The sequence below is a fragment of the Halichoeres trimaculatus genome, unplaced genomic scaffold (assembly GCF_033239565.1).
Source record: "Halichoeres trimaculatus isolate MK-OKI-2021-1 unplaced genomic scaffold, fHalTri1.1 fHalTri1_scaffold_10, whole genome shotgun sequence".
NCBI lineage: Eukaryota > Metazoa > Chordata > Actinopteri > Labriformes > Labridae > Halichoeres > Halichoeres trimaculatus.
In genome coordinates this window covers 34,163,840-34,177,943 of record NW_027437187.1, presented here as the reverse complement: position 1 = coordinate 34,177,943, position 14,104 = coordinate 34,163,840, and the positions used below count along the sequence as shown (strand labels likewise).

At 40.8% G+C, this 14,104-nt stretch overlaps 1 protein-coding gene across 1 annotated transcript in view; it reads left to right on the top strand.

Annotated features, from left to right (window-relative positions):
- The window catches only part of tdrd12 (tudor domain containing 12), a 28,221-nt gene that overhangs the window by 8,441 nt on the left and 5,676 nt on the right, over nucleotides 1–14,104 (top strand). The window contains exons 12-33 of the mRNA XM_074677870.1: nucleotides 64–170; nucleotides 306–368; nucleotides 773–856; nucleotides 979–1,050; nucleotides 3,252–3,312; nucleotides 3,967–4,083; nucleotides 5,765–5,950; nucleotides 6,124–6,277; nucleotides 6,397–6,524; nucleotides 6,608–6,799; nucleotides 8,490–8,618; nucleotides 8,727–8,844; nucleotides 9,207–9,346; nucleotides 9,443–9,672; nucleotides 11,001–11,082; nucleotides 11,233–11,414; nucleotides 11,545–11,752; nucleotides 11,832–11,924; nucleotides 12,017–12,189; nucleotides 13,266–13,499; nucleotides 13,585–13,643; nucleotides 13,743–13,821. Coding sequence (XP_074533971.1) covers nucleotides 64–170; nucleotides 306–368; nucleotides 773–856; nucleotides 979–1,050; nucleotides 3,252–3,312; nucleotides 3,967–4,083; nucleotides 5,765–5,950; nucleotides 6,124–6,277; nucleotides 6,397–6,524; nucleotides 6,608–6,799; nucleotides 8,490–8,618; nucleotides 8,727–8,844; nucleotides 9,207–9,346; nucleotides 9,443–9,672; nucleotides 11,001–11,082; nucleotides 11,233–11,414; nucleotides 11,545–11,752; nucleotides 11,832–11,924; nucleotides 12,017–12,189; nucleotides 13,266–13,499; nucleotides 13,585–13,643; nucleotides 13,743–13,821 — 2,891 coding nt within the window. The remainder of the gene's footprint in view (nucleotides 1–63; nucleotides 171–305; nucleotides 369–772; nucleotides 857–978; nucleotides 1,051–3,251; nucleotides 3,313–3,966; nucleotides 4,084–5,764; nucleotides 5,951–6,123; nucleotides 6,278–6,396; nucleotides 6,525–6,607; nucleotides 6,800–8,489; nucleotides 8,619–8,726; nucleotides 8,845–9,206; nucleotides 9,347–9,442; nucleotides 9,673–11,000; nucleotides 11,083–11,232; nucleotides 11,415–11,544; nucleotides 11,753–11,831; nucleotides 11,925–12,016; nucleotides 12,190–13,265; nucleotides 13,500–13,584; nucleotides 13,644–13,742; nucleotides 13,822–14,104) is intronic.

The window sequence follows — 14,104 nt, the reverse complement described above, 5'->3', positions numbered from 1 at the left end:
TCTTGTCATCCCGAAGAATAAACCTGAAATCAAATCACTTTTCATGTTTATGTTGGGTCTCAGGTGAGTCAGCAGGAGGAGCAAACAGCCTGTGAACCTGGAGAGACGTCTGCGGTCTCCGTCGCCTGCGCAGGAGATGAAGGGTGCACTCCTGGAGATTCATACAAACAGTGAGTTTAGCAACACCTGCACCGTCTACCACAGATTAACTTAAGTTTACTGTGGTAAATGTTAATGCATTCATCTGTGCATGCTTTACCCTGAAAAACCAAACTCTGAAAACTTGTGTTTGTTTTATCTCACAGATCGAAGCTGTCGCACAGCAGTGAGGCAGTGACACATCAGGAGCAGACATCACTCAGTGTGAGGTGAAGGAGCTCATCTGTGCTTTCTAACTTTAAGAATGATTTTATTTTTATTTAAACAGGTTGGTCCCATTGAGATTAAAAACCTCTTTTTCAAGGGAGACCTGGCCAAGACAGGCAGCAGCTAAATCACAAAGTTACAGAAAAGAATCACAAAAAGAGACAAAGTGATCTTGAAAAAGTCTCCCTTCTAGCTATGTCTGATCGTAATCAGCACTTTAAAATGAGATTATCAGCGCCAATATTACTGGTTACAGGTTACTTCTTAGCTTCCAGTTTCGGGTCGTCCAGGACCAGATTGATCTACGACACGTTGGTGACAACACCACACGACTGAGGAAGTTTAGTAAAGAGGAGAGAGTTCTGTTTTTCTCTGCTTAAAACGATTTCTGTGATTCATTTTGTAGTGATGTGGTGATTCACAGACAAAGTGGAGCTGCAGGTGTTGGTGAGAGCCTTCACGTTGAATATCCTGCAGATGAGGACACAAGGTGCAGTAAAATGTTTCCTCCTCTTTAAACTTTAGGACACCGCTGTCAGTTGCCGCAGCTTCAGTTAAACCTGTTAAAACTTCTGTCTGAATATGTCGACCATCTTCACTCTCTGTCTTTAGTGTGAGCACATCAGCTGAGTCTGGAGCAGCCAACAAATCATGGAGGAGTGAGGAGGACCAGGCCTGTTCACGGTGAGCTGGGAGTAGGGTTGTCACGATACTAAAATTTTCAACTCGATACCGATACTCAGGAAACTATTCGATACTCGATACTATTTTCGATACCACAAGGATGAAAAAGAAAGAACCTAATATTTAAAAGAAACATTTTTATTAACAAAAAAATGCAAATATAACCTCTGTTGCAACATGTAACAATTAACAGTACCACACACACAACAAACAGTTGTGTAAAAAGAAAGTTTCAGGCCTGAGGTAGTGCAAAAAATAAATAAAATAAAGACATTTTTACCAAATTTTGCCTGATTTATGTGCTGTCCACTAAAAACAGCCCTGAGACCCACTTATGGGCCTCCAGCCACAGGTTGAAAACCACTGCGCAAGTAGATTGTATCTGAAGCTTGATCCTTAAAAGATTGCTCACATCATGAACAATATGTGACCCAGGGAACCTCAGGATGAATTTATTTATTTAGAAAACAGTGAGTGAGTGAAAACAGCAGCTCAGATGGACTGATGAACAATGCTGCATTTTGATTCATCAAAAGGTTGACTCGTCTTTTTCAAGTCTCTGTGTTCATTTAAAATGTGCTCATGAGCTATCAAGACACAGTTTGAAATGTAAAATCACACATAGTGATTTACGATCTCTCACTGTCTGCTGGGATGCATGTCTATCTGCGCCTTTACGCACGCCTGCACAAAGAGGAGCGCGCGTACACGGAAAGTGAAAGTTTAAGTTACACAACCATCCTATAATTATGTTTTATAGTGGTTATATGGTATTTCTTGGGGGTTTCTAGTGGGTATAGGGTGCATACCTGCGTATCTTGTATATTACACAACACGACCTCTGCGTCCTCTGTGCTCCTGTGCCTCTGACTTGAGCGTGAGAAATCGGAGGTGTGGCATGAGTGCGGGTGAAACTGTCCAAATGTGTGAGTCTCACGGCGAATGCGTGACAGTTGGCAGCCCTGTTTATAATCATTAACGTTACGTCAGCCTTTAATCGCTCGTTGTGGCTAATGGCTAACAATTATTTGTGTCCTTCGGTTTTCCAAGCTCGTTAGCCTCGAAGGCAAAATACCTCCAAACAGCACTTTTACCTTTTTAATTTTGACCAAAACTGCTTGATTCGCCCGCCTGCTGCAGCACCAGCCATGCTGTTTTGTTATTGAGTGCATCATGGGGGGGAGGGAGCCTGCTCTCGTGTGTGTGTGAGGAGGCAGAGAGAGAGGGACGCAGCATCAGCGGCTCGGCATCCCGGGGTGGGTGGTAGTGGGGTAGTATCGATACTTTTGAAAGTGAGTGTTGTATCCGGATACAACATTTTAGTATCGATACTTTTTTAAGTATCGATACTTTTGACAACCCTATCCCGTAGTATCACTTTAAGGGTTGAAGCATGCTTGGGCACGGTATGGATGGTCAGTGTAACCACGTTCTTAGAGAAGCTGCTGGGTTAGCCAAGAGGACTTGCCTGTCTGAGTGTTTTGGATCGAGGAGGGGCGCATCTTGTTGAGAAGCAGCTCGTGCTGGAGATCAAAACATGTTTTCACAACAAACTCCAGAAGAGTCGCTGGATTTGTCAGTAGTCACTTTTTTTTCTCAAAAAAGAAGCCAAAGGAGCCACGTGTAACGTTAAAGCCAGTCACTGGTGGAATTATCAGATCGTCAGAACCAGGCACGTTTTGATACCAGCAAAGCGTTTCGGTCAGTGCCCTGAAAGTTCCATACCCAGCCCTAACCCTGCCAGATATCACACTGCAAAAAACTGAAATCTTACTAAGTGTTTTTGTCTTATTTTCAGTAAAAAATGTCTTTTTAGACTTAATATGAGCAACATTCACTTGACCAGTCCAGAAAAGTGTCTTATTTCAAGTTATTTAAAGACAAAAATGAGGTCTGAATTGCTTGAAACAATTTTAAAAAATCTGCCACTGGGGTAAGAGAAATGTGCTTGTCAAGACTCGAATAAAGTCTTAATACAAGTACATTTTTCTCAACCCATTGGCAGATTTTTTTACTCATTACAAGCAATTATGTGGCTCATATTAAGTCTAAAAAGACATTTTTTACTGAAAATAAGACAAAAACACTTTGTAAGATTTCATTTTTTCGCAGTGCATGCTGGTGCTAAGTCTCATGAAAGTGAAATTTTAGATTTTAGATTAAATCTAGTTTGATATTGTCTCCTGTTGTGTCTCCTGCAGCCTTCTGGAGTGGTTGAACCCTGAGCCTTTAAACTCTGATCCAGACGCAGGAGAGGATGTGGTACGCTTCCCCCAATCTGTTTTAAACTGAAAGGAATGTGTCCCTTCTAATACCTCTTTTTTTAACATTTTTACTCATTCTTCTTTAACAGCAAAGTGAAGCACTTAAAAGCACACGTAGACGATTCTCATTTTACGGAAGTTATGCTTTTCTTGTGATTCGATTCTATGACAATTTTTGGGGTGCTGATTTGATTTAAATTCCTATTCTTCAATATTTATGATTTTTGCTATTTTCAGTGTGTTTTTTTAACACCAGACCATGTGAAAAAGTTAAATGATGATGATAATGTCTACAGACTTTAACAGGAGCCATCACATGAGTCAGAGAGAAACATTTCGCCCTCTGCTGGAGAAAAGTGGGAACTTTTTTCCAATCCAGTTTATAAACAAAGCCTGAAATTAAGAACACTACACACTACGTGACTAGATGGTAGCCTATGAATCCTTTGTTGGATAACTTTTTCTCATTCATGATTGTTGAAAAGTTGATGAATTGAGCTCAAGTTGCCGACTTGACAAACTCTTATCTGTGTCAGCATGGCCGCCTTATAATGGAAATTTAATTTAATCTTAATGAGTTTAAACATCAGTGTCGAGATGTTTGATGGTGCCAAAGCAGAGTGTATAATTTCTCCACCCTTTCCATCCTCAGGCTGCTCCCAGTGATCCCAGTGATCCCAGGAGGAGTGGGATTCTGGTGCACTCCGCCTTCCCAGTGGAGCCCTGCACCTGCCTGGAGGACGCCCCTGTCACCGCCACTCTCCGACGGGTAAACATGAATATGTTCTAAGGTTGAAGCTATGGATGCTCTAAATGGATTTTCTTCTATAGGAGTGAGATTAATTCAGTGACATAAAAGATAAAATTAAAGATGTGTTTTTTTTTTTTTTTTCTGACGACAGCTCAGAGTTTGTCTCAGTTACAGTGACTGTTTGACTTCTTGTTGATGCATAACTTGATGGATATCCAAGTTCTCATTAAGAGTTTTGTCTCTGTCAGGAAGGGGAACTTTTATTTTTATTACACTGTTCAGGTGGAAGCTGCAAAATCAAGTGTCAGGTGATTTTATGAATCAGAATAGCTCTTTGTAGCATCATGGTTACTGCTCCATCACCTTTACAACGTTCACACAACACTGTGTGGCTCAACAACTCGTTAAACTTACACTCACCAGCCACTTTATTAGGTGCACCTTACTAGCACCGGGTTGGACCCCTTTTGCCTTCAGATCTGCCTTAATCCTTGGTGGCATAGATTCAACAAGGTCCTGGAAACATTCCTCAGAGAGTTTAGTCCATATTGACATGACAGCATCACACAGTTGCTGCAGATTTGTCGGCTGAACATCCATGATGAGAATCTCCAGTTCCACCACATCCCAAAGGTGCTCTATTGGATTGAGATCTGGGGACTGTGGAGGACATTTGAGTACAGGGAACTCATTGTCATGTTGAAGAAAGCAGTCTGAGATGATTCCAGCTTTATGACATGGAGCGTTATCCTGCTGGAAGTAGCCATCAGAAGATGGGTACACTGTGCTCATAAAGGGATGGACATGGTCAGCAACAATACTCAGGAAGGCTGTGGACTTTAAACCATGCTCAGTTGGTACTAAGGGGCCCAAAGTGAGCCAAGAAAATATCCCCCACACCATTACACCAGCAGCAGCAGCCTGAACCGTTGATACAAGGCAGGATGGATCCATGCTTTCATGTTGTTGACGCCAAATTCTGACCCTACCATCTGAATGTGGAGCAGAAATCCAGACTCATCAGACCAGGCAACGTTTTTCCAATCTTCTATTGTCCAGTTTTGGTGTTGCTGTGTGAATTGTAGCCTCAGTTTCCTGTTCTTAGCTGACAGGAGGGTCACCCGGTGTGGTCTTCTGCTGCTGTAGCCCATCTGCCTCAAGGTTGGACGTGTTGTGTGTTCAGAGATGCTCTTCTGCAGACCTCGGTTGTAACCAGTGGTTATTTGAGTTACTGTTGCCTTTCTATCAGCTCCAACCAGTCTGTCCATTCTCCTCTGACCTCTGGCATCAACAAGGCATTTTGTCCCACAGAACTGCTGCTCACTGGGTATTTTCTCTTTTTGGGACCATTCTCTGTAAACCCTAGAGATGGTTGTGGGTTAAAATCCCAGTAGATCAGCAGTTTCTGAAATACTCAGACCAACAACCATGCCACGTTCAAAGTCCCTTAAATCACCTTTATTTTTTTTACTTGTTACAGCAATTCAGACCTCATTTTTGTCTTTAAATTACTTGAAAAAAGACATTTTCCTGGACTGGTCAGTTGAATGTGGCTCATATCAAGTGTATTAAGACAATTTTTGCTCAAAATAAGAAAAAAACACTTGATAAGATTTCAGTTTTTTACAGTGTAGCTTTAGGAACAGTAAAATCAAATAAAAACAACAGCCGCTGACTCCTCCCTGCTTCCTTCCTGCAGGTGTTGCAGAGGAAGCAGTACATCAGTCTGTCTCCAGCTGACTGTTACAGCTGGCCAGCCGTGGCTCGAGGATGCAACACGCTCGTCATCTCCCCCAACGCTGACCAGCCACTCAGCTACCTCGCTCCACTCCTCACCCACATCCTCCTCAACTCCATCTTCACCTCCCTCACCTCCAGCACAGGGGTGAGTTTGTTCAGCATCTCAGGAGCTTCGTGGGTTTTAAGCTTCAAGCCTCTCATCAGAAAACAATCAAACCAGCACTCTTCAGAAAGATTTATTTACAGCACACCGCTCTGTGAACACATCAAAATATTCTCTTTTCTCTGAGCTAATTGTGTTAAAATCTTGGTTTACAGCCCATTGTGGTGCTGCTGTGTCCTGGTTGGGAGAAGGTCCAGGCTGTATACGACCTGCTGGACCAGATAAAGGTCGGCCAAATCCTCCACCCTGTTGTTGTGCAGCTGGGCCACGGCAAAGACGAGGCCAAGGCTGTGAAGATCCCCAAAAACTGTGAGCAAAACTCAACTTTAGGCTGTTTTGATGCTCATGGATTGTTTGCTTTGTTACAGAGCGCTGACTCTGAACGGTCCAGGTTTAGTCTGACAGTTGTGGTCTCTTTAACGCTCCAGGCTTGCTGTTGGTGACCACTCCCTTCAGTCTGGTCCGTCTGCTGACCTGCCACTGCTTCCTGTTCCTGCGTATGTATCACCTGGTGCTGGACCAGGCCGACCAGCTCTTCTCCCTCGCTCCAGACGAGGTGAAACCAGCTCATAACGCTCTCACACCTCCTTCATTTCCTCTTTCTCCACGTTGCTCTAAGCACCACGTTCCTCCTGTCAGATGGAAACCATCCTGCAGCATTTCCAGAAGGTAAACTCCAGCGAGCAGAAGGCGTCCTGTCCCCAGCAGCTCATCACCGTTGCCAAAAGATGGACCAGTCACATGGAGGGCTTGTTAACCAATCACATGCCTCACCCCTGCGTTGTCATAACGGCCCCTGAGGAGGCTGCTCTCTATGGCAGCGTTCAGCAGGTCAGCGTCTCTGACCCACTACATGTTTACACTGTTAGCATGGTACACTCTGCCGTTTCTAGGCTCATCTATAAAATTAAAGAGGCGGTTTATTCTGTTCCTCTGGTACCCAGGTAGAAGCTTTAACTGATTACTACAACATATGAACTTGTTGGAGTTTGAAAATCTGATCTTATTTAGTTTGATCATCCAGGATTGTTCCTTTATGTCCCTGTTAAAAAACTGGAAAACAGAGCACCCCCTCTTTAAGGTCAAAACACCAAAATTGCAGAGCTCAGTAGTGACAGTCTAGTCCAAGGGTCTGCAACTTTCACTTTCATAGAAGCCATTTCACCTCACAAAAAAGACTGTAAAGTGTATAAAGTTCTAGACACAGTTAAAATCTAGTGGAAAAATTATCTTAACCATATGTTGTTCCAGTTTGTAAAATCCGAACATGTGATATGTTGTTTTTTAATTTTTAATACATCTGCAAAAAATAAATAAATAAAACAAAACAAAAGAAAAACTTCCAAAAACTAAAAAAAAATTGAATTTCAAAAACTCTGCAAAAAACTCACAAAACTGTTGGAAAAAAATGGCAAAAAAAAATTGAAAATATGTTTTTTTAATTTTCAGAAAAAAAAAAAATCAAAAATACACAAAACAATTTTTTGGAAAATTTATCATTTTGTTAAAAAACATTTTAAAAATGCAACATTTCATTTTTTAATTTAAAAAAAAATTGTACAACAACCATAATAAAAAAAATGTTTAAAAAAAAATGTAAAAATTATGGGAAAAAAAATTCAAACAATTGTGAAATTTAAAACATTTTTTAAAACTATGAAAAAACTTAAAATCAAATTCATTTCTTAGAAAGGAAAACACAATTTATATAAGGCATTTGATAATATATGTAGACAATTTAACTCAACAGACCTTTTTTTTTTTGCTGTTTGCTACTTTTTTGCCACATATTAAGCAGCTAAATTAAGCCGTCACAATTGGAGTTTGCAAAACTTTTTTTAATTAAAAAAACAAAAATGTTTAAAAAATGAAAAATTTAAACAAAATTAAAAATTTGCAAATAAATAAATTTAAAAAATAAACAATTGGAGTTTAAAAATTTGTAAAACTTTTTGACATTTAAAAAAAATACAAAAATGTGAAAAAAAGACAAATTTAATCAATTAGATTTTTTGGAATATTAAATATTTGCAAAAAAAATAAAGACTTGCAAAAAAATCAAATCCTTAAAATATAATCATTCCAAACATTTTGACAATTTGAAAAAATTACAAAAGTTTTGTCAGAATACTAAAATGAAATAACATGTAAATAACATTGCTCCACACTTTTTTTTTTTTCATTATTTGCTAATGTCTTGACACATATCAAGCATGTATTTTAAGCTGGCATGTTGTCAGTTAAATGAATCCATCCACACAGAATTAAAATCTGTATTTTCTTCCAGATTAGTCTTTTTGTAGATGTAGTTATCTTCCCAGGGCTGTAAAACTTGAGGTTAGCCACAGGTGCATGGAAAGTTGGTGGGCTGTTGATGTTGTAGGAGGTGAAGTAGAGCGGTGGCAGGCTTTATTGACAGATGGGATGAAGATTTAGTTCAACTAAATGTTAACGCAGGATTTTATTTAGTGTCAGTGTCTTTAATCATCAATACAATAATATATATATATTTTTCCTGCAGATCATCCTCATGACTCTGGAGAGCAGTAAGATCTCAGTCCTCCTTAGCGCGTTGGATTTCAGCCCGGTCGTCAGACAGAAGACTCTGATTATAACAAACTCTGCTCGGGAAGTTGACGATGTCTTTAAGGTAGAAGAAGAACATTTCTGTACACGAGCAAGTGTTGTTACCGTACAGCCACATACATCACAGTAAATAAATCACACTGATTACACATTTATCCTGTCTGACCATCAGGCTGTAACCAACAAGTCTGCGTTTTGCCTCAAGACCCACGAGGGGTTGAGTCACCAGTTTGACTTTGTCGCCCAGCAGTGGAGGAAAGACATCGGACGCGGCACTCAAGTTATTCTGGGTAAAAAGAGTCTGAAAGGATTGACTGAAGGCCTTTGCACACTTGGTCTGTTTTTTTTTTAATCTGAAAAAAGAAATTTGGTCAAATGTTACATCAAACAGGTTCAAGTTTTTGTGTTTTGCACGTCCGTCCAGCTCGTCTCCAGGGTTGTTTGACGATTCAGGGAGGCCACAGGCGACATGCAGCGTCATATTTTCACATTTTCCAACACATTTTCTGTCATTTTGGGCTGTTTGAAGATGATGAATGAAGACTTGTGTATGTGTGTTTGGCTCAAACATACTGCCAACATCTGCTCAGCTCCTTTTCCAGCAGGTGAAACTCTCCTTGCTCTTGTCTTGTTTTTGACCTTTGGCCGTCAGTGACCACCACTGAGTGCCTGAAGTACCTGGGAATCCAAGATGCAACTTGCGTGGTCCACTACAGCTTCCCCACTTCCCCCAAAGTGTTTGGCAGCCGGATGTTCTGCATGGCGGAGAACTTCAGGGACCTTTCAGGACGAGTAGAAGAAGAAACTCCTCTCTTCTATGTTTAATGATTAATAGTTTAGTATTTATAGTATAGTAATTATTTTCTCCTGTTTCTTTTCTCTTCTTAGGTTTCCTCTCTCGGCCAATCAGAGAGCAGCCTGCCTCTCACCAGATCAGTGCTGTTGATCTCTGAGATGAACACCCGTCACGTCGTCGGGGTTCTGCGTTACCTGGTACGAACCAACGCCCTGCTGCCCTCTGAGCTTTTCTCCTTCGCTCAGGGGGTTCATGTGGCCCGGGAGGACCAGAAGACCAACAGGCCTCTCTGCAAATACGTCAAGAGCTTTGGGGCGTGCAGGTCAGTGAACGATGTAGTGTATGCATGGTCTGCTTAGATCAGGGATTGAAGAAACAGCAGAACATTTTAACCCCAGGTGTGACAGAGAGGAGTTTCATGATCAGGTTAAAAAAAAAGAAAAGCTTTCACTTGTTGGTGTCTTCAAAATTAAGGATGTCCCATTACAGATTTTTTGACTTCCGATCTGGTCCAATTATGTTATGTTTTGTTGATACTGATCCAATACCTACATTTTCAGAACCTTGAAATTATGCAATCAGTATTACACACATATCCTTTTTTTATTTTGCTTTATAAAATAAACCGTATTACCGTAATATTGAAAAAAATATATTTTTAACTTTGTTAAAAACATTGACACAAAATAAAATCAAACGTTAACATTTGGTTCATAAAAATATGTATCACCTCTTGCAATAAAGCTTTCAATTTTTCTTTGAATTTTTGATTTTTTTTAACTTTTTAATTTTAATTTTTGACATCTTTCCAAATTAAGAAAAATTATCCAAAATTTTGAAGGATTTTGCAATTGTTTTGAAATTTTTGCAAATTTTAAAATTTATTGAATTTCTGCAATATTTTGCAAATTATTAACATTCCTTTTTATAAAAAAACAAAAATGGAATTTTTGCACATTTTTTTATACTGTTAATTTTTTAAAATTTTCTTTTAAAATTTTATTTTGTGACATCTTTCAAAATGTAGAAGTATGAACCAAAATTTTGGAGGATTTTGCAATTTTTTGCAATTTTTGCAAATTTCAAATTTTTATTAAATTTCTACAAACTTTTGCAAAATATTTAAATTCCTTTCTATAAAAAGAATTAAATTTGGGGGGAATTTTTGCACATTTTTTATTCACTTATTTTTAGTTTTGCATCTTTTTAAATTTCAAAATTTTAGAAAAATTTTGTAAGCTTTTAAAATGTCATCAATTTTGTAAATTTATATATATATATATATATATATATATATATATATATATATATATATATATATATATATATATATATATATATAAACTAAGATCTCAAATGCACAATTTTATGAACACAAAAAACTTCTCGTTAAGATAACTATTCACTATTTTTTTTTTCTAAGTTTAGAATTTATTCACTTTTTGTCTTTATTGTGAAGATAAAGTAGATTTTGTGGCTCTTGAATGACTTTAATCCAGGTGAGCTGAGGTGAAATTGGCTCGTATGAAAGTAAAGGTTGCGGATCCCTTTGTTAATAGCAATGTTTTTTACAACAAAAAAGAATTATAAAATCAAAAAAGGAAGAAAAGTGTCTGACATGACAAGACTGTGGGCAATTTTGTGTTGCAGAGACAGCAGCGTGTGTCCTGATCGTCACAGGATTATTCCCCAGCTGGATTGCTCTGTGCTCCCAGCCTCAGGGGTGATAGAGGTGAGAGTATCCACACTTTCTTTTTCTTTACTCAGTCAGCTCCATATGGGCATCCAGAGACACGATCCATTTTAGATAAATAACAAAGAAACAAACATGGACGGATGGACACTTTGAACCTGAGCGTAACCCAGGGTTTCGTCTCCGCAGGTTGTGCCTCTCCACATCAAGACAGCGTCAGTTTTCTACGGCTCTATCATCCGGAGAGAGGAGGGAGGTTTCCAGAGCCTGGTGTCTGAGATGACTTCCTACTACTCTGACAAGAAACCCGGAGCCACAGAGCTGCTGGTGGGAGACTTATACGCTGTCCAGGAGGAGGAGGTTTTCCACAGGTCTGACATTAAAACAGAGGATTAGATGTTGGTCATCCTGGAAAACATGACCTGGCTTCAAAAACAAACAGAGCACAACATTTTGGTGGTTAAGTCTGAGCTGAATGATTATTTATCTGTGCTCTGACAGGGTGAAGATCCTGTCCGTCCCTGATCGAGGTGACCGCCTGTTTTTTAGCGTCCTTGTTCGGTTTATAGACGTGGGACACGAGGCGGAGATGAAGTCCCATCAGATCCTACAGCTGCCCGAGCAGTTTCACTCCCTGCCTGGTCAGGCCGTGGAGATCATCGTCTGTGGGGTCAAACCTGTCGATGGAGAGACTGACTGGCACCCGAAGGTTTCCTGGTCGCTCCTCTGCTTCACTGTCAAACACACAAACACAACACCACTGATTGTGTCCTTTTCACTGCGAACAGGTCACCAGAGCCATCAGCCAGAAGATAAGAGGCCTGCAGCACCGGGCTCAAGCTGTGTTCAGTCTGGGAAACACCGTTTTTGTTGATCCCATGGTAGGTTTCAACCTGATTTCATGTGAAACATTTCGTCAGCACATTCAGACGAGTTGGCACCAAATCATTTACTTTATTTTTTTGCCTTTAAGGTGCGCGTGACTCAGGTTCAAGGCATGAAAGCTGTGATCAACGAATACAGCGTGAAGTCAGAGATCTTAAACACGGGGATGGGAGTCACCAACCCAGAGCATCTAGACCAGCTGAGGGCGCTCTTCCAGGAGAACGAAGCAGAGAGCTGCAAGGAGGCGGGACACATGTCTGGGTAAGGAGGCACCGGACCAGTTTTACTCCTGCAGTAGGGGAGACCAGGGCTTGTTGTCACCAGATCAAAGACCAAAGTCTCATGTAAATACACTCACGGGCCACTTTCTTAGGCACACCTGTCCAACTGCCCGTTAACCCCAATTTCTAATCAGCCAATCACATGGCAGCAACTTGATGCATTTAGGCATGTAGACATGGTCAAGATGATCTGAACTGAGCATCAGAATGAGGAAGAAAGTTATTTAAGGGACTTTGAACGTGGCATGGTTGTTGGTCTGAGTATTTCAGAAACTGCTGATCTACTGGGATTTTAACTCACAACCATCTCTAGGGTTTACAATCTGAGGAGAATGGACAGACTGGTTGGAGCTGATAGAAAGGCAACAGTAACTCAAATAACCACTGGTTACAACCGAGGTCTGCAGAAGAGCATCTCTGAACACACAACACGTCCAACCTTGAGGCAGATGGGCTACAGCAGCAGAAGACCACACCGGGTGACCCTCCTGTCAGCTAAGAACAGGAAACTGAGGCTACAATTCACACAGCAACACCAAAACTGGACAATAGAAGATTGGAGAAACGTTGCCTGGTCTGATGAGTCTGGATTTCTGCTCCACATTCAGATGGTAGGGTCAGAATTTGGCCTCAACAACATGAAAGCATGGATCCATCCTGCCTTGTATCAGTGTACCCATCTTCTGATGGCTACTTCCAGCAGGATAAAGCTCCATGTCATAAAGCTGGAATCATCTCAGACTGCTTTCTTCAACATGACAATGAGTTCCCTGTACTCAAATGTCCTCCACAGTCCCCAGATCTCAATCCAATAGAGCACCTTTGGGATGTGGTGGAACGGGAGATTCTCATCATGGATGTTCAGACGACAAATCTGCAGCAACTTTGTGATGCTATCATGTCAATATGGACCAAACTCTCTGAGGAATGTTTCCAGGACCTTGTTGAATCTATGCCACCAAGGATTAAGGCAGTTCTGAAGGAAAAGGGGGTCCAACAGTGGCAGCTACAGCTTTAGCCGAGCTGGTGGTAAATTCGAGCTGTTGTTGTTTTCAGGTCAGAGGATGGTCCCGTGTCTCTGGAAGCCAGAATCAAAGCGGAGGAGGAGGTTTTGGCTGAGGTTAGTCGTCTCTCTGACCTTCCTCCGCTCCAGCCGTGCGAGCCACTCAGTCCACTGACAGTGATCCAGTCCATCATCCCAGAGACGCAAGCACCAAACCTGGCCTTGTGTGACCAGATCCCCCTGAGAGACCAACAGGAAGAGAGAAACTCCCACACTCCTGATCTGAGGCCAGCTGAGCAACATTTCCTTACATTGAAACTTTAAAGACTTTATCAGCCTCTCGACTTTTTCTGATTTTCACCTCGTTCACAGGATTGAAGCTGGAGGAGATCTGAACCTCACAACCAGCCAGGCTGCTCTGATTAACGCAGGTACAAACACATGACTTATCTTTGATAAGAAAAGCAGATGAAACTGAGAGCTTCCTGTCCGCCATGTTGATGATGTAACATGAACAAATGTGTGTACAGGTGGGCCTGCTGGTGATGAAAGCAGCAGCCGTCACGTTGACACCACTGAAGAGAGAAACTGTGATGTCCCGACAAAAAGGTAGAAAACCTTTCATCTTAAATATGATGCTGTCAGTAGCAGCGTTTCCATTACACATAGAATCGTGCAAAAGTAAATGACACTATAAAAAATAGTAATGGAAACATCAAAATGTAGATAAAACGTCTCAAATTTCAATTAAGAAACAAACTCGGATGCTCTCATGATGTAGTTTTTCATAATTTTTGTTTATCACATCACTGCACATCAGCTATGATCCTCTCCCAGAGGCCTCTTGTGCGTTCTTCTTGCGGTTCTTATCACTGTTTTCGGTTTGGTGTAC